At 51.0% G+C, this 18748-nt stretch overlaps 1 protein-coding gene across 1 annotated transcript in view; it reads right to left on the bottom strand.

Moving 5' to 3' along the window:
* Positions 1-12267: 12267 nt before the first annotated feature.
* LOC142313236 (C-type lectin domain family 2 member A-like) overlaps positions 12268-18748 on the bottom strand; it is a 65182-nt gene continuing 58701 nt past the window's right edge. The window contains exons 3-6 of the mRNA XM_075352221.1: positions 18364-18444; positions 16998-17170; positions 14601-14710; positions 12268-13364 (exon numbers count right to left, since the gene is read on the bottom strand). Coding sequence (XP_075208336.1) covers positions 13244-13364; positions 14601-14710; positions 16998-17170; positions 18364-18444 — 485 coding nt within the window. The 3' untranslated portion in view covers positions 12268-13243. The remainder of the gene's footprint in view (positions 13365-14600; positions 14711-16997; positions 17171-18363; positions 18445-18748) is intronic.

Below are 18748 nucleotides of genomic sequence, written 5' to 3'. Positions count from 1 at the left end.
CTGTGACAGGATCCAGCCGAGTGGAGTCCCTGAAGGTAATGCACCGACACTGCACTTGTGGGGCTTCACATCTGGCGTCACGAACAGGATAAGGACTAGACCTGTTCAGACAGGTGACCATGTGCCTGGGCGGTCCGCTTGGAAAATTGGAAGCGCCGCCATATTGCCACCATGAAAAGCGCGCTGAAAAACAACAGCAGCCCGCGCTGGGAGAGGTTACCGCCCACGAAGAGGTGTGGCTACCCAGAGATCCCCTGCAGAGTTCTGACCTCGCAAGTGAAGAGAGCGGAGGCGTTCGGAGACGTCGGGACAGAAAGGGAGCCAGAAGCCTGCTGCTGGAAGAGGCAGAGCAGAAACTGAAGAGCCTGCTACTGGAGGCAGCGACGAGTCCGCTGCTGGGAAATCGTGCAGAAGAAGGCGCAGAGGAAATGGCGTCTGAACGCAGAAACCCAGAACCAGGCTCCGCTGCCTGGTGGTATCGGGAGCTTGCCCAGTTCTGCGACCGACTGGAGACCCGGGTCGTAGAGCAGATCAGAGAGGAACGTACGGAGCTTCTGGAGATGGCTGCCGCGGTGCAGGCCTATGAGGAAAGAGCCACGCGACGAGTGCCAGACCGAGCGGCGACGACTCAGACCCCGATGGTGCCACCGATGGGTGAGTCCAGTGTTGCCCCTGCCAGCGCGAGTGCCCCGACCCCTGCTGCCACGCCCGCGGTCCCTGAAGAGGCGCCCGGCGCAGCGACGCTGAACCAGGCCGCAGCCACGCCAGGTGCGGCCCGCCAAGCCCAGGCCGCCGCAGAGATGCCCTGCCCGGCCCGCAAAGATCCGGCTGCCACCGCGACCCTCATCCATGCCGCGGGTGTGACGCTGACCCAGGCCGCCGCCTTGCTAGGCCCGGCCCGCCAAGACCCCACCGCAGCAGCGACGCTCATCCACGCCGCAGGCGAGGTGCTGGACCAGGCCGCAGCCACGCCAGGTGCGGCCCGCCAAGCTCCGATCGCTGCAGCGACGCCCAGCCCAGCCTGCACAGATCCCATCGCAGCTGCGACGCCAATTCAGGCCGCCGCAGCGATGCCCTGCCCGGCCCGCCAAGAACCGGCCACAGTAGCGATGCCCGCTAAGACTCCAGCTGCGACAGCGACGCTGATCCAGGCCGCCGCCATGTCGGGCGCGGCCCGCCAAGACCAGGCCGCCGCCATGTCGGGCGCGGCCCGCCAAGACCAGGCCGCCGCCATGCAGGGCGCGGCCCGCCAAGACCAGGCCGCCGCCATGCAGGGCGCGGCCCGCCAAGACCAGGCCGCCGCCATGTCAGGCGCGGCCCGCCAAGACAAGAATGTACCTCTGTTTACCCCGGCCTGCAAGGCCAGAGCAGACACCGCTCCCCAGTCTAAGGAAGTCCCTGCTAGGAAGTCCCTGATAGGAGAGGACCCCGCATACTGGAAGCTGAAGGCTGATCTAGAGGCCCAGTTCCCACAGGAGATGGTGGACCGGTATCTGCTCCCTCCGCACACCCCCAAGGCGACTTCTGCAGTAACCACGCCAAAGAGTCCTCCGCCAGGGCCTGCTGATGAACACCCATCCCCAGCGCTGTCACAACAGGAGTGCTCAGAAGAACTAAGGGGGAGAGGAGGCCAGGAAGCTGAGGAGCTGACCCCGGAGCCATCAGCAGTGGATCCGTGCCCAGAGCCAGAGATGCTGCCGTATTCCCGCTGGGATGAAGAGGGAGAGTTGCCCAGAAACCTCACCTGGGGGCCTGCAGGCAGTGAAGTAACAGCCCAGCAGAATCCAGCCCGTAGGACACGGCGCCGTAGCAGAACCAAGCTTTCCCCTGCACCGCAGTCTCCAGAGCAGAAAAACGAAGTCATGGCCAGAGACTTGGAAGAGAAACGGTTCCTGAGAAGGGCCAAATCCCAGGTTAGAGGTCCACTTTGTCGTGGAGTTGTGGAGGATTTCAGCTTGAAGAGTGGATATGGTTTCATAGTAGCTCCTGGTATAAAAGAAGGCATCTTTGTTAATAGAAGGGACGTTAGAGCCCATTTGCCCAGAGGACATCCAGGAAGGAACTTACAGATGGGAGATACAGTGGAATTCACAATGCATCAGGGAGAAAGAGGATGGTATGCACTTGACGTTACGCCATGTACCAGAGATTCCTATAGAAACCCAGTTGTCTCCATACCACAAGAAAAAGAAACAGATACAGAAGAAGAAAGGAAAGATAAAGGACCCACTGATGAGACTACCTCCGATGATGAGAGAAATGAAGAAAGCAACAGGTGCCGCAGCCCTACAGGCCCAAGCCCTGGTGAAGAGGAATCTGTGTAAAGTAAAGAAAGAAGTACAGAAGTTACCAGTTTGACAAGTTTTGAAAAGTTTGCAACGTTTATAAGTTTAAGCATATGCCCACATGAACTAATGTGAGAAACCCATAAACCTTAAGGCTATGAACTGGCTATAGCCACAAACTCTCGCAGTGTAAATAGTTACCCCAGAGGTACCACCACCAGAGCCAGCCTGTTTAGGGGCTTGGCTCGCCTGCAACCAGAGAGCATGCCTGTTTATGGGGCCTGGCTCTCCACCACAAAGAGGGTACCTGGTCAGCACCAACTGTGAAGGCCGCCTCTGGATCCTGCCAGAAGTGGCTGAAGGCGCGGCTTCACCAGGCCAGGTATGCCCTGAAGACCACCAGCCCATGAAAGCCGCCTCTACATCCTGCCAGAAGTGGCTGAAGGCGCGGCCAACGTGAGAGGGTTTAGGGTGGGTTAACGGACTTGTGGGTGGAGGGTGGTGATGTATGGTACCTGGTGGTTTTAAAAGTTTTACCATGTTTTAATGTTTTATGCATTTTAAAATGTTGTCTTGCAGCCCGAGGACGTGCTGGTGATAACTAAGGGGGAATGTGGCGCCCCTGACCTGGTCAGGCACCACTGAGTACTGCACCCATGCTGGGGACAGTACAATACAGGTAATCCAGAAGGCTGACCGAGGTGTGACTACACAGGCGCATAGTGATCAGGTCTCACACATGTACCTTTGAGAGGACCCCTGGGGATCCCAGGAGGGGGCAAAGCCTTCACCTCCACTTGAGGAGTGGAGGGGGCGAAGCCTCCATCTCCACTCAAGGGGTGTGGTAGAGAGCCTGGTTGCTAGGTGGCGTAGGCAGGCACAAGGGGAAAAGAGAAGGAGGAGTAAACAGTCTGAAGCAGAGTGTGGAGGAGTGAGGAGCATGGAAGTGGAGCTCAGACAGGAGTAGCAGTGCAGGTCCCACGAGTGAGCCGGTTTAGTGTGCAGCTCAGGAAGAGCAGAAGCAGACCCTGGAGCTGTTGCAGTCTAACAGCGTCCGCGCAGTGACTACCGACGGGGGAGAACGGTCACCTGGTAGTGCTGCCCGAACCCCACACACAGCTAGAGAGAGAGCAGCGTAGTGGAAAGTACGGAGACTGTCAGGGAGTACCAGGCCCAAACGGGCGGCAGATCCCGGTGCGGGGATAGATCCACCTTTCCTTGCTAAACCTGCCGGTGTGGGGCCCTTAAAGCCCACGCCACAACACCACAAAAGCCGCAGCCACGTAGCCACAGTTAGGGCCCATAGTTCACAGGAGGCAAGCAGCTGGAGTGATCTGGTCCAGGCGACAAGCAAACGGCAAACAAACGAGGGGAGCAGCTACTTCCCTGGGTGACCCCCATAGGGACTAAAAGTCGGGGTTACCACAAACCACAGAAGGGCTAAGGAAGGCGAGTCGGTAGCCACCCTCATCAGTCAGCCTGAAGGACACCTGGTTCCAGCCTGGTTCATCCCAGCTACGCCCGGGTTACTCACTCTGCCACCTTCTGTGAGTAAAACCCCTGAAAGACATTCTGCTTGTGTGGAGTTATTCTGCGCCTTGTGGTTCTACACACCTACACAGGGCCCTGGGGCTTGCCTCACTCTCAGGAGGCTATTACAACTGGCTGCACCCACCATCAGCCCCAGGCATCCCTTAATCTGCAGTGGCGGTCCCCACTGACCGCAATTCTGAGAGTGGCGTCACGACAATCCTAAATAGAAGATCTCCTACCTGTGACAGGATCCAGCCGAGTGGAGTCCCTGAAGGTAATGCACCGACACTGCACTTGTGGGGCTTCACATTAACCCTATCAGGTGCAGTACAAGTTTTCAATTTTGCATAACTGCATTGTTGAATACATAGTATTTAACAAATGTATTAATGTATTGTATTTTGCAATATTAGCCATTCTGTCCGGCTCTCCTTTAGGCAGGTCTGTTGGCCACATAAACAATAAAGCCCTTTAGGCGCTCAGCTGCCATTATAGCCTAACAGCAAGCCACATTCACATTTGTGGGGAATAATGGACTGATAAAGGGAGCTTTTTTTGTCAAACCACTTTGATGCTGTAGCCAGGGCTGTATTTTGCCTTCGTGCTGCCCTAGGCACTTTAAGTGGTCGCGCCCCTTATTGACAACGTAAAACTGAGTTTTCGCACACGACATCTGTTTAAGGCAGATCTACTCTGTAAAACACTTTAAGGCTATGTGCGCACGTTGCGTACAGTTCACTGCAGAAATTTCTGCAGCGATCTGAAGAGCACATGTGCGCTTCTAATCGCTGCAGAAAATGTCCGTAGTGAGCGCCGATTCCATGCGCTCTGCCTGCAGCTCCTGCCATAGACAGAGCAGGAGCTGCCGGCAAAGCGCAGGAAAGAAGTGACATGTCACTTCTTTTTACGCAGCGCTTCGGCAGTAGCCGAAGCGCTGCGCTCTAAAGCGCCATGTGCGCACGGCCCCTGCACAATCTCCATAGACTGTGCAGGGGACGCAGGACGCATGCAGTTACGCTGCGCTACAAAGCGCAGCGTAACTGCATGTATTTGCGCAACGTGCGCACATAGCCTAAAACGTATCAATGAGAAACGAAGGGCACTAACCCCCCCCCAATGGGGATCACCACGGGCACATCAAAACATAGCATGGGTATAAAATATTCCCACCACACCGTCCCCACTTATATATTGTGACTGTCACACTGCCCCTAATAAACTACACACTGCCCTCCCTTATAAATTATACCCACCACACCTTCCTCAATTATGAAATATGATCTGCACATTGTCCTCACATCATGCTGCCCCCTCCTCACAATGTCCCATGCATTCTGCCCCCTCCTCACAATGTCCCATGCATGCTGCCCCCTCCTCACAATGTCCCATGCATGCTGCCCCCTCCTCAAAATGTCCCATGCATGCTGCCCCCTCCTCACAATGTACCATGCATGCTGCCCCCTCCTCACAATGTCCCATGCATGCTGCCCCCTCCTCACAATGTCCCATGCATGCTGCCCCCTCCTCACAATGTCCCATGCATGCTGACCTCCACACAGTGTCCCATGCATGCTGCCCCCTCCTCACAGTGTCCCATGCATGCTGCCCCCTCCTCACAGTGTCCCATGCATGCTGCCCCCTCCTCACAATGTCCCATGCATGCTGCCCCCTCCTCACAGTGTCCCATGCATGCTGCCCCCTCCTCACAGTGTCCCATGCATGCTGCCCCCTCCTCACAGTGTCCCATGCATGCTGTCCCCCCTCACAATGTCCCATGCATGCTGCTCCATCCTCACAGTGTCCCATGCATGCTGCCCCCTCCTCACAGTGTCCCATGCATGCTGCCCCCTCCTCACAGTGTCCCATGCATGCTGCCCCCTCCTCACAGTGTCCCATGCATGCTGCCCCCTCCTCACAGTATCCCATGCATGCTGCCCCCTCCTCACAGTGTCCCATGCATGCTGCCCTCTCCTCACAGTGTCCCATGCATGCTGCCCCCTCCTCACAGTGTCTCATGCATGCTGCCCCCTCCTCACAATGTCCCATGTATGCTGCCCCCTCCTCAGTGTCCCATGCATGCTGCCCCCTCCTCACAGTGTCCCATGCATGCTGCCCCCTCCTCACAGTGTCCCATGCATGCTGCCCCCTCCTCACAGTGTCCCATGCATGCTGCCCCCTCCTCACAGTGTCCCATGCATGCTGCCCCCTCCTCAGTGTCCCATGCATGCTGCCCCCTCCTCACAATGTCCCGTGCATGCTGCCCCCTCCTCACAGTGTCTCATGCATGCTGCCCCCTCCTCACAGTGTCCCATGCATGCTGCCCCCTCCTCACAGTGTCCCATGCATGCTGCCCCCTCCTCACAGTGTCCCATGCATGCTGCCCCCTCCTCACAGTGTCCCATGCATGCTGCCCCCTCCTCACAGTATCCCATGCATGCTGCCCCCTCCTCACAGTGTCCCATGCATGCTGCCCTCTCCTCACAGTGTCCCATGCATGCTGCCCCCTCCTCACAGTGTCGCATGCATGCTGCCCCCTCCTCACAATGTCCCATGTATGCTGCCCCCTCCTCAGTGTCCCATGCATGCTGCCCCCTCCTCACAGTGTCCCATGCATGCTGCCCCCTCCTCACAGTGTCCCATGCATGCTTCCCCCTCCTCACAGTGTCCCATGCATGCTGCCCCCTCCTCAGTGTCCCATGCATGCTGCCCCCTCCTCACAATGTCCCGTGCATGCTGCCCCCTCCTCACAGTGTCCCGTGCATGCTGCCCCCTCCTCACAGTGTCCCGTGCATGCTGCCCCCTCCTCACAGTGTCCCGTGCATGCTGCCCCCTCCTCACAGTGTCCCGTGCATGCTGCCCCTCTCCATGAGCTCCTAATGCTGCCTTCCTCTTTTCCATAATGACACCTCCATGCTGCCCCATTCATCATACTAAGACCACCACACTAGCACTTATGCTGAGACACACACACACACACACACTACCCCACTCTTGATATTGACTCCCCCTACATTGTTCCACTCCATACTGAGCCCACACATGCTGCCCCTTCTCCATAATGAGCTCCCAATGCTGCCCCCCTCTTATTCTGAGTCCTTACACTCCCCCCCATCGATATTGTCATTGCTCTATCCCTCAACCCTTGTCCTCTGTCTCTAGCATTGGCCCCTCTCTCCCATTCCCCCAGCAGCAGCCTCTCTCCCCCCGCCTCCAGCAGCAGCCTCTCCCCCAGCATCAGCCTCTCTCCCCCCAGCCTCCCCCAGCATCAGCCTCTCTCCCCCCAGCCTCCCTCAGCATCAGCCTCCCTGCTCCCAGCTTACCCCAGCCTCAGCCTCTCTCCCCCCAGCCTCAGCCTCCCTCTCTTCCCAGACTCCCCCCAGCCTCAGCCTCTTTCTCTTCCCAGCCTCTCTCTCTTCCCAGCCTCCCCCCAGCCTCAGCCTCTTTCTCTTCCCAGCCTCTCTCTCTTCCCAGCCTCCCCCCAGCCTCAGCCTCTTTCTCTTCCCAGCCTCTCTCTCTTCCCAGCCTCCCCCCAGCCTCAGCCTCTCTCTCTTCCCAGCCTCCCCCCAGCCTCAGCCTCTCTCTTCCCAGCCTCCCCCCAGTCTCAGTCTCTCTCTCTTCCCAGCCTCAGCCTCTCTCTCTTCCCAGCCTCCCCTCAGCCTCTCTCTTCCCAGCCTCTCTCTTCCCAGCCTCAGCCTCTCTCTCTCTTCCCAGCCTCCCCCCAGCCTCTCTCTCTTCCCAGCCTCCCTCTCTTCCCAGCCTCCCCCCAGCCTCTCTCTCTTCCCAGCCTCCCCCAGCCTCAGCCTCTCTCCCCCCAGCCTCCCCTTGCATGATTAAAGTGGACAAAAAGAGGCATCGCAATTTGCAACGATCATCAACTAACCTGTAAGGAGCCCATACATTCTAGGCTCTGCCTCTGCCTTACCTGCTCCTGTGCTCGCCGCCCTGCTCTGGCTGGCTCCTCTTCTGGCTGGCTCCAGCTGCAGACGCGTCCTCCTCCGCGGCGTGTGTCAGCTGCAGCATTGGACGCTGCAGCACGGGGCAGTGAGCTGACTGTCGCGCCTGCACGCATCTGACCCCGGAAGTGCAGGCCATGGAACTTCCGGGGTTAGTCAGCTCACTATGCCTGGCGCCCGCCATGTATTTAAATAGACAGCAGAAGTGCGCCTGTCCTCCCTCCCAACCCCCCCCCGGAACACAGCCGAGTGTAACGGAGGGAGGGACGGGGGCGGGGATGTAAAAAAAAAATAAAAAAAAAATTTATATATATATTTTTTTTTTTGCTGCCAGAAAGTGCCGCCCCCCGCAACGTGCCGCCCTAGGCACGGGACCACGGGTGCCTAGTGGCAAATACGGCCCTGGCTGTAGCTATAGCACCTCAAGGGTTAAGGGTTTAATATCAGAGATATCTACAATCATGGAGATACTGGGAAATGACTGAATTAAAGCCGACATTGCCGGGTGATGGAACCAGGACAGCACTTGTTTGTTCCCCCCCGAACCACCTATCTGTGTTGGATGCGGTTCTTTCTTACATGAGTCATCAATATTTAATCCACCGTGACCTGACCTGCAAGCTGCACCAGGGGCTGTTTAGTGATACCGTAAAACCATATAACCGTGTAACAACTTGGGCAAAACCCCCCACATCTCTATTATATAGAGTGACACACGGATAGAATGGTGGAGTCATTCTGTATATTGTGTTCGGGCTGCTGTTTTTTTCTGATCAGACACATTGTTTTGTAATTCTAAAGAGCCAAACCAGACAGGTTTGGGCAGGTAAAGCGCATAGCAGGAATGAGGAAAGGTTAGAACAACAGAACGAGAAATTCCCAGAGGATGAAAAACAAAAGCAACATCACAGCTACAGAAGCTAAAAAACAAGAAACACAACTGCCTATATACATAATTCATAGTCACTCGTCTATACTAAGTAAAGGCTATCCTTCAGTGGAAGAATGTTAAAGGGGTTGTCCACTAGTTTTACATTGATAAACTGTCCTTAGGATAGGTCATCAATGTCTGATCAGTCGGGGTCTGACACCCGGCACCCCCACTGATCCGCTGTTCTCGGTGCCGGTGGTTCTGGAGCTGCTCCACCTTCTCATAGCGGCTGCAGCCAGGTACTGCACAGCTGCCTCCTATTGATTTGATAGGGAGATGGATGTGCAGTACCCGGCCATGGCCACTATCAAAAGATGGGTCAGATTCAGAACTTAGCATTTCCAGTTGCCTACTGCACTGACAACAATTGATCGTGGGGGTGCAGGGTGTCAGACCTCCGCTGATTATTTATTATTATAGCGCCATTTATTCCATGGCGCTTTACATGTGAAAAGAGGTATACATAGTAGGGACAAGTACAATAATCATGAACAAAACAAGGCATAGACAGGTACAGGAGCAGAGAGGACCCTGCCCGCGAAGGCTCACAGTCTACAAGGGATAGGTGAGGATAGAGTAGGTGAAGGTGTCGCGGGCGGGGAGGGGACTCTGCGCTCACCCCGCTCGGGTCCGGCACTGCTGCTGCTTCGCTTGCTGCTCGGTGGCTTGAGCAATGGGCCGGATCCGGGGCCTCAAGTGGCGCTCCTCGCCCGTGAGTGAAAAGGGGAATGGTTTTGGGGATTTATTGTCCGTGACGCCACCCACGGTTGTGGTGAGGTTGTGACACCACCGCTGCTCTGGACGGGGATCCCGGGAGCGATGACAGGGAGCAGCTTGGATGTTGTTTTTCCCCTCCGTGGGTAGGGGGGTTGGTTGTCCCGGGGCCCGGTGAGGGAGGAATGGCAGGCGGGTTACGGGGCCTGGTGAGGTGCAGGGTCGCGGGGGCAGTGCGGTGCCGCACGGCACGGTGGTACTCACTCAGCCAATGATGAATGCAAAGTCTCTGCTAAAACAAACAGCTGGATGGACGGGTCCCACAGATGGCTGCGGTGGTTCTTCTCCCGGTAGGTTGGCGGTGACTGCCTTTCCCTGCACCTGTGTTATGTTTACGGTTCCAATGGCTTCCCACCGGTAACCCGCTCCTCAGCTTGGATGGAGGCTGAGGGAGCCCCTTTTGCCCGCAGGCTCTGGCCCTGGGAACTGTAGCCTTGGCGGTGACTGTATTTCCTTTCACGGTTTGAGCGGTTGCCTTCAATCGGGTCTTGACTGCTGGGAAACCCCGGAGGTTCCCTTCACTAACGGATTTGACCGGTTTTACGGTGACTCCAAGCCTGGTCGAGGTCCGTAGGCCCTGCCGAATGGTGCTGGTTCCTCTTCGTTCCCCGATCCGGTACCGGCGGGCCACCGCCCGTCTCCGGTCCTTACGGTTCACGTCAATCAGCCCCTCCTGCAGACGGTCACCACAGTCTGCCAACCTTGCTGTATGTGCCCGGGCCACGCACCCGGACACGGTCAGTCTCCTCTACTACCACTTCACTCTCCAACTCTCTAACTGATCTGACTTCCTTTTCCCGCCTCCAGGACTGTGAACTCCTCGGTGGGTGGGGCCAACCACCTGGCTCCACCCCCTGGTGTGGACATCAGCCCCTGGAGGGAGGCAACAAGGATTTTTGTCTGACTTTGGTGTGCCTAGCCGGGGTGTGGGGTGTGTTGTTGCAGTACCTGTGACGTCCTGGCTTGTCCAGGGCGCCACAAAGGCAGAGCTGGTCGTGTGGTGCTATGGTGGACTGAGGGTAACAGCAGGTTGTGGGCTTGTCAAAAGTGGTGGGTCTTCAGGTTCCTTTTGAAGCTTGTCAAGGTAGGCAAGAGTCTGATATGTTGGCAGAGCATTCCAGAGTATGGGGAAGGCACGGGAGAAATCTTGGATGCGGTGGTGGGAAGAAGAGATGAGAGCGAAGTAGGGAAGGAGATCTCGTGAGGGATCGAAGGTTAGATGCAGGTAAGTGCAGGTAAGTACCGGGAGACTAAAGGCCACTTTACATCAATCTCCCTATCAAGTGTGACAGACCAGCTGAGACACAGGCGCGGGAGCGCCCTTACTGCATTCAGATAAGCGATATTTTGTGACAAAGACCCTATCGGTCGAAATGTCAATTGATTGGTTATCGCTATTCCCCTTGCCTTACCTTCTACTGTCCACCATCTGTCTAAATAAAATTCACGTTTTGCATGAAAAATTCCTGGAGAGTGCGGTGAAATTTGTACTATATACAGTTTTATAAATTGAGCACATTAAAAGGATGAAATAGCAGACAGACATTGTGGGATTTTGGTTAGAGAGGTAATGTCAGGTCCAGAGAGGTAGATCTGTGTGTCATCAGCATAGAGGTGATACTGAAAGCCTTGGGACTCTATGAGCTGTCCCAGGCCGAAGGTGTAGATAGAGATCAGCAGGGGTCCAAGAACTGAACCATGGGGGACGCCGACAGATAGGGGGCGAGATGAGGAAGTGGTGTCAGAATGGGAGACGCTGAAAGTCTTGTCTGTTAGCTATGAGGAGATCCAAGATGGGGCCGAATCTGTGATGCCCAGAGACAAGAGAATCTGTAGTAGAAGGGAGTGGTCTACTGTGTCAAAGGCAGAGGACAGGTCCAGGAGGAGGACAGAGTAGTGTTGCTTGGCTTTGGCAGTTAGTAGGTCATCAGTGACTTTAGTTAGGGCAGTTTCAGTGGAATGATGCGGTCAGAAGCCAGATTGTAACTGGTCAAGAGGGAGCAGGAGGAGAGGTATGAGGACAGCTCAAGATGGACAGGCTGTTCCAGTGGTTTTGAGGCATAGGGGAGAAGTGATATGGGGCGATAGTTTAACACAGAGGAAGGGTCAAGGGAGGGTTTTTAGAGGATGGGTGTGATGGAGGCATGTTTAAAGCATGAAGGGAATACACCGGTTGTTATCTGATCAGACATTGATGACCTATCCTAAGGATGGGCTATCACTGTAAAAATAGTGAACAACCCCTTAGAAGCAAACTGGTGAGAAGCTGACACATGCTCATACAAAAAGTGCCAACCCAAGTATTCCTAAGGGAGGGTGCACAGAATCAAGACACTCTGCAAGTGTTCTCTGCAGGAGACCGCAGTGGTCCATGCCCGCGATCAGGGTTCAGGCCGTTGCAAACCTTTTCTGTGTTCTTCCTGAGAACAACACTTACGTCTCTACAGCATAAAGTTAGACAAAAAGACTGACAGCACTCTCATAACTGCAATGTGAATGAGTGCATAACTGTACATGACATAAAAAATGACAAAAAGAGAAAGTTGCACTCTGAAATGCTAAAGCATGAAAACCATGAATGTAAGAATATAGATATGCATTACTGCTAAAGGAAATCTAAGAAATAGTAAAATTGAGATATTTAGCATACAAAAACGTCTATTTTTATATCTGCCCAGTAGCCACGTCAGGTAGTAGAAATTAGTAAGGAAAGGGTGATTTCAATACCGCGCCAACGACCACTCATGAAGATGAAGAATTTAATGTTACTTTATTTCATGCTCAGGTCTGGTCTACGCGTTTCAGGAGGCTCTGCTCCCTTCCTCAGGACAATACAGGCACAAGAAACATCAAAATCAGAGATTTTAGATAGGGCCCACCAGGACGGATGAGGCAGAATTTCTACCTGTGTTATATTTGCGCCTAACACGAAAAACTGGACAAAAAAGAGAAGCAAATACAAAAATGAATTAGGCTTTTGTGCCCCATTCTTCAATATGAGGCACATGGTTCATGAAATTTGTGCAAAATAAAAAATGCTCTTTGTCTCTTACTCTAAGCTTTTTTGCAACTTTTTAGTTGGAAAAATGGTTGCAAAGTTCAGATAAAAAAATCCCAAAATTTGCCTAAAAATGTAAAACGTACATGACATAATTCCCGGGTGATGGGGGAACTGGGGCACATATCAGGAAATCCAAATCTTTCTCCCAATGGTGAATGGAAATAAAAACAAACAAGAAAACACATATAAAATAGTCTTTATAAAAGATACAGTTTGAAAGAAGAATAAAATAGTAATGAAAAACTGTGAGAAACACCGAAAACTCGACGAAGAAAAACACAAATGTAACAATGAATCAGGCCCTGTGACTTTGAGACTTGAGGCCTTCATGTTAGTATTTTGTGTTCAGGTCGGTGATGTGTGGAGATTGTGAATCTTGAGGGAAGGTGTAACGAGCGGGTGTTGTTCTTCTTTCCATCACCATTCTTCCTGTGGCCAGGCTTGGGAAGGCTCTTGACCTTGCGGCTTCACGGAGGGCAGTAGGCAGCAGTGTATAAATAATCAAAATTGCCCAATTAATGACTTCAGATGATCCTAGTGGTGAAATGATGGTAAGGATAGTCTTTATAGCCAATCAGGTTTGTTTTGGGTGAAGAGTCACTAGATTTTAGGTAGATTGGCACAGAAACCGGAGTAGTGAGTCAACGGTGCAGGACTTCTGGCTGCAGAATGTGGTGACAATGTCCATTGCAGCAAAACCAGAACCCTACGTCCTGTTACAGATCCATTTGAATTCAAGGAGTCCTTCATGACTCCTCACACCTTCATGATTCAGAAAGACATATTCCATTTTTCCCGAATTCTTTGATAATCTTGTGATTCTGAATCTGGAAAACAAAACATTTCATACACAGAATTATCACATCAGTCTTCGTTATTTTTTTTTTTTTTGCTTCCATTCTTCCAAAACCCATAACTTTTTATTTTTTCCGTCAATCTTGCCATATGAGGGCTTATTTTTTGCGGGACGAGTTGTACTTTTAAATGAAGCCATGAGTTTTATCATATAGTGTACTGGAAAATGGCAAAAAAAATTCCAAGTGCAGAAAAATTGTGATTGCACGATTCTTTTTGGGGTATTTAATTCATAGTGTTCACTATATCGTAAAACTGATGTGTTGGTGTGATGCCTCCGGTTGGTCCAAGTTGGCAGACACCAAATATGTATAGGTTTACTTTTATCTAAGGGGTTAAAAAAATTCAGAAATTTGTCCAAAAAAAGTGGCGAACCTGCAGCATTCTCATTTTTCCGAATGTGGGGATCAGTGATGGCGTATTTTTTGCGTCTCGAGCTGACATTTTTAACCGTATTATTTTTGTGCAGATGCTACATTTTAATCGCCTGTTATTGCATTTTGCGCAAAATTTAATTGATTTTATATTTTGATAGATCGGGCATTTCTGAACGTGGCGATGCCAAATGTGTGTATAATTTTTATTTTCTTTAACCTTTTAATTTTCAATGGGGCGAATGGGGGGTGATTTGAACTTTTAGGTTTTTTATTAAACTTTTTTTTTACTTTTTATTATTTTACTAATCTCCCTAGGGAACTATAAGGATCAGTAGTTTGATTGTTCATTTTTCCTGATCATAGAGGCACAGCTCAGACCAGGAGAAATGCTGCTATCCTCTTACACGCAGCTCTCTGCCGGCAGTAGTAGGAAGTGAGTCATTATAGCGACAGGAGTCATCACATGACCCTGTGCTACCATCGGCTCCCCGTGATCATGTCACAGGGCCTCCGATGAAAGCAGGGAAAGGCGTGTTCCCCGCTGTGGCCATTTACATTGTGCTGTCACATTTAGACAGAGCGATCTAAGGGGTTAACAGGCACGAGTGGATCATAGATCCACCCGCGCCTGATAGCCACGCATGTCAGCTGTTCAAATCAGAAGACATGTGTGGGACTCACCGCCGGCTCACCGCAGCAGCCGGCGGGGATTATACTGACATGAGGTAGGATGTACCTAGTACGTCCAATGTCGGTAAGAAGAAAACTTTTGACATAAAAGTAATAGAGCTGATCTATCATCTGTAATCAACTTCCCGTATAATGACTTACAAGCTTTCATTATATAATGTTCCATTAGTCCAGGTCCAGGCCGTATTATCATCTGTGCGTCTTATACCGATCCAGTGATTGTCTGTACCCTTGTACCGGAACACAAAATCCTAATAATAAAATCATAATAATTATGATATATAATCATGTGTGGATGTATTATTATTATTATACAGTTATTCCCTATATAATGCTGAATGCCTCCTTCTGTTTGAAGCCGGGATCAAACTGTTTTATTGGCCAAAGGGCCTATTTTGTTTTTTTAAGAAAGGTCAGCCATTGCAGAAGTAACTGGGGCCTCATTTATGAGAATTGCTTCCCAGTAAGATTGTTCTGGTTGCCTATAGCAACCGCAGCTTTCAGCATTGAAGGTACTGAGGTAAAGTGAAACCTGAGCTCTGATTGGTTGCTATGGACAACTAGACCCTTATCACGGGTGTGTCACAGGTGACAGACAGTCATGCGTTTTCATGCTGCTGCTGTCTGTTGCTTGCTAATACACACACTCGTATATAATTAATACACTGTATTCACTATTTAACGGTGAACGTGTTTTTTTGTTCCAAGCCGGACATAACCATTTAGCCGGCGCGTGCGCAGTGCTATCTTCACATTGTAGTTGAATTCTTCAATAAAATGGCATCGGAGTCAACACGTGCGTATAGCACCAACTCCGGCGCCATTTTATTGAAGACACTGTCTCTGTAAATATCAACAGCCACCAGTTTGTTTCAGATGATAATGCGAAATAAACTGTGGAAAGAAAAAGCGCAATAGGGTCTTACCCGGTATATATCCAGGAAAAATTGAAGGGAATGCACTCACCTTAAGTAGTTGTGACAGTCACAACTACTATGAAAGCTTATGTTGTAGAGATGAAATCTGCTGCAGCCCCCGTGGTTGATAATAGAGAACAACAGAGAAGGGGTTTATGCCGCGCTGTTCATCAGGAAGGAGGACAAAGAGATGGTCAATGTTCCTTTATTGTAGCTTGTGTCTACGCGTTTCAGGAGCTCTGCTCCCTTCATCAGGACATACAGCACAAAAAAACATATCTGCAGTTGATCCTAGGATCCCAGCATAAATACAACACAGAAAAAAGAAAAAAATGTCAAGCCACACCCCCCAATAAATTTTACAAACAGATACCTATTTTTTAACCCATGAGTCCTGATTTTTAGATTTCTTTAATTGTGGATAATAAAACAATTTTTTGCATGAATATTTTATAACATATTTTTATACCATTACCAATTGTTTGTCCCTGTTTTCTCTGTCTTTTATACATGTAAGTGTGTTTGCTGTTACATGCGTCATTCCAACCCGCCAATTTTTTTATTTGGGGGTGTGGCTTGACATTTTTTTCTTTTTTCTGTGTTGTATTTATGCTGGGATCCTAGGATCAACTGCAGATATGTTTTTTTTGTGCTGTATGTCCTGATGAAGGGAGCAGAGCTCCTGAAACGCGTAGACACAAGCTACAATAAAGGAACATTGACCATCTCTTTGTCCTCCTTCCTGATGAACAGCGCGGCATAAACCCCTTCTCTATTGTTCTCTGTTTTCAGATGATAATAGCAGACACAGTGCCTTCAATAAAAAGGCGCAGGAGTTGGTGGTTTGCGCATGCGCTGACTCCAAACCTATTTAAGTGAAGAATACAGCTACAATGTGAACATAGCACTGCGCACACGCTGAACATACGGATGATGGCAGCATCCACAGCGCAAAATTTAAATAAGGTCTAAGCCACATGGCATGAAAATTGTTGCAAGTGGAGTGCGATAAAATATCACATTCCACGCGGACCAATATTACCCTATGAGTCAGCACCCATGAGCGATTTTCTTCTCAGCCCTAATCGGACCGAGAAAATAATCGCGGCATGCTGCGACTGTAATGCGATCCTGTTTTCTCTCGCACCCATTTAAGTCTATGGGGCAAGAGAAAAATCGTACTACACTCGCTGTACATTGGTATACCGCGAGTGCAGAGCGAGAATGGCAATAGCCGGCTACGGAGGAGAGAGGGAGTTAATCCGGCCCTCCCCTCCTCAGCACCGGCCCTCCCCTCCTCAGTGCTGGCCCGCCCCCCGCAGCTGAGGTCTGCTCGCACGATCGGACCTCAGTCGCAGGGACACTCACATGACACTTGGCTCTGCTGTACTGTCAGCGTGAGCCGAGTGTCATGCGAGGGGATTGCAGTAATCCCCGTGTGGCCCCAGCCTAAGGGCGAGGAAAGCAGCCAGGAGAGGAATAGAATAAAAAGACCCCAACCACAAAGTCCAGGCATGATGGTGAATCATCGACACCCGGGCGAAGAATGAGTTCAATAGCTAGTTATATATCATGCTGTGTGGATATTACACATTTCTTCTATACATTATCAGATTCTCACCTTTTCCTCTTTATTTTCTATAATCGCCAGTGATGAATTATGTGATTTACAGAATTTCTCGCTGTTTCTCCAGGTTTTAGTTTCTGTAGAGAAATAATAACACTTTCCCTGGTGCCAGATCCAATGATCCTCACACGGAGCCGATTTCTGGATCCCAATTTTATTGCCATTACCTGTACAATAAACACATCATTATTTGTATCAATTTATGTTTGGAATTAAAGTTTTCAGTGATTGACCTAAGATACAGATATAAAAGAAAAATGCAGTTTTCACACCGGTCACTGGAGCACACACAATACTGACCAGGGTCGAATGCTAGGACTCTCAGTTCAGGGGGTAGGCGTGAGGGGGGGGGGGGGGGGGGGGGAGTTGAAGCTTCTGAGTGAGCCCCTAACCAGGGAACCATAGTAACAACTCTGTTTGCACACCCTAATAGTGGGTACAGGGGAACCTGTAACGCCTGCCTGGATGCACAGACTCAGACGGGCTGTAATGGACAGGCTAGAGGGAAGCCACTCACCAAGCAGGACCCCCAGAACCCTGAAACCCTTTAACCCCAATACAGGGATTTGGAATTACACAGGGCCCTGGAGATCACTACCTGTAGATGGCTGCAGTCCAAGAGAGTAGTCGTCAGGCAGGGTCGAAGTAAGAAAAGTAGAACAGTGACAGAATCGTCAGGCAAGGACGTAATCAGAAACAAGCAGAGGTCAAAACCGGATCAGGCAACGAGTTACAAAAACAGCAGGCAGGAGACGTAGTCAGGAAACAAGCGGTAATCAGCACACAAAATCACAGAACAGGACCGAACAGTAACCAGAATTTTCAGAACTATTTCTGGCAGAGGTCAGCAGACAGGAGGGGCATTAAAAAGGGTGTGGTGTCTTCCCATAGGCTGTAGCTGAATGATGGTAACTTCAGCTGGAAGACACACGCCACCCACAGTCAGCCAGTGGCACTGCAGATCCCCAGGAAACCAAGACCAGTGGATGAGCAGAGCCTGCGTCCACCAGCGCGTGCTAGCATCGACTCCTCTCCTATCACCAGCACCATCCACGGCAGGAACACGGCGCCGCCTGGCGATCGGAGTAGAAGTGTGAAGTATGTGTATATGTAAGTATGTGTGTAGAAGTATGCAATCGAACTTTTTTTTAAATGTTTCCATACTTGGAATTTTTTTGCCATCTTCCTGTACACTATATGGTATATTTAACGATTAACAACATGAAGCGACAATAATAATAACAACAGAATAACAGGCCATAGGTTTCTTTATCATATACAGCAACAACACTCTTTACATGCTGAAGTAAAAACTACAAATGATAATATTAACTAAAGGATATTAAATATTGCTACTTACATGAAGTCCGACTCCTGACAATGATGGGAATCAGTGCAAATCCGATTATCACCACTATGAGAGCAGCAATCAGGAGACACGCTGCGGAAAAGACAAAGTGGAGACTGATTGTTACTTGTGGAGAAGAGAAGACAATGACACAATGTAATAACCCGATACAACTGCAGCATCTGGTGGGCAGTGTAGTGCATAATGAAACTGCCCCAGACTGTGCAGCAAGGGGTTAACTTCCAATGCTGTATTTGTCCAGCCCCCTCTCCCGTCCAGGCCCTGCTCTTCCTGTGTTTGGGAGGGGACTCCGTCCTGGCCCCTCCCGAATGCCCAATCCCACCTATAGGGTGTAATTTCTACCTATATATTGGGGTCTGGGCCGGTGTCCGGCCTC

The sequence above is a fragment of the Anomaloglossus baeobatrachus genome, chromosome 5 (assembly GCF_048569485.1).
Source record: "Anomaloglossus baeobatrachus isolate aAnoBae1 chromosome 5, aAnoBae1.hap1, whole genome shotgun sequence".
NCBI lineage: Eukaryota > Metazoa > Chordata > Amphibia > Anura > Aromobatidae > Anomaloglossus > Anomaloglossus baeobatrachus.
Note: the sequence above shows the minus strand (reverse complement) of the source record. Positions and strands in the feature narration are given on the sequence as shown.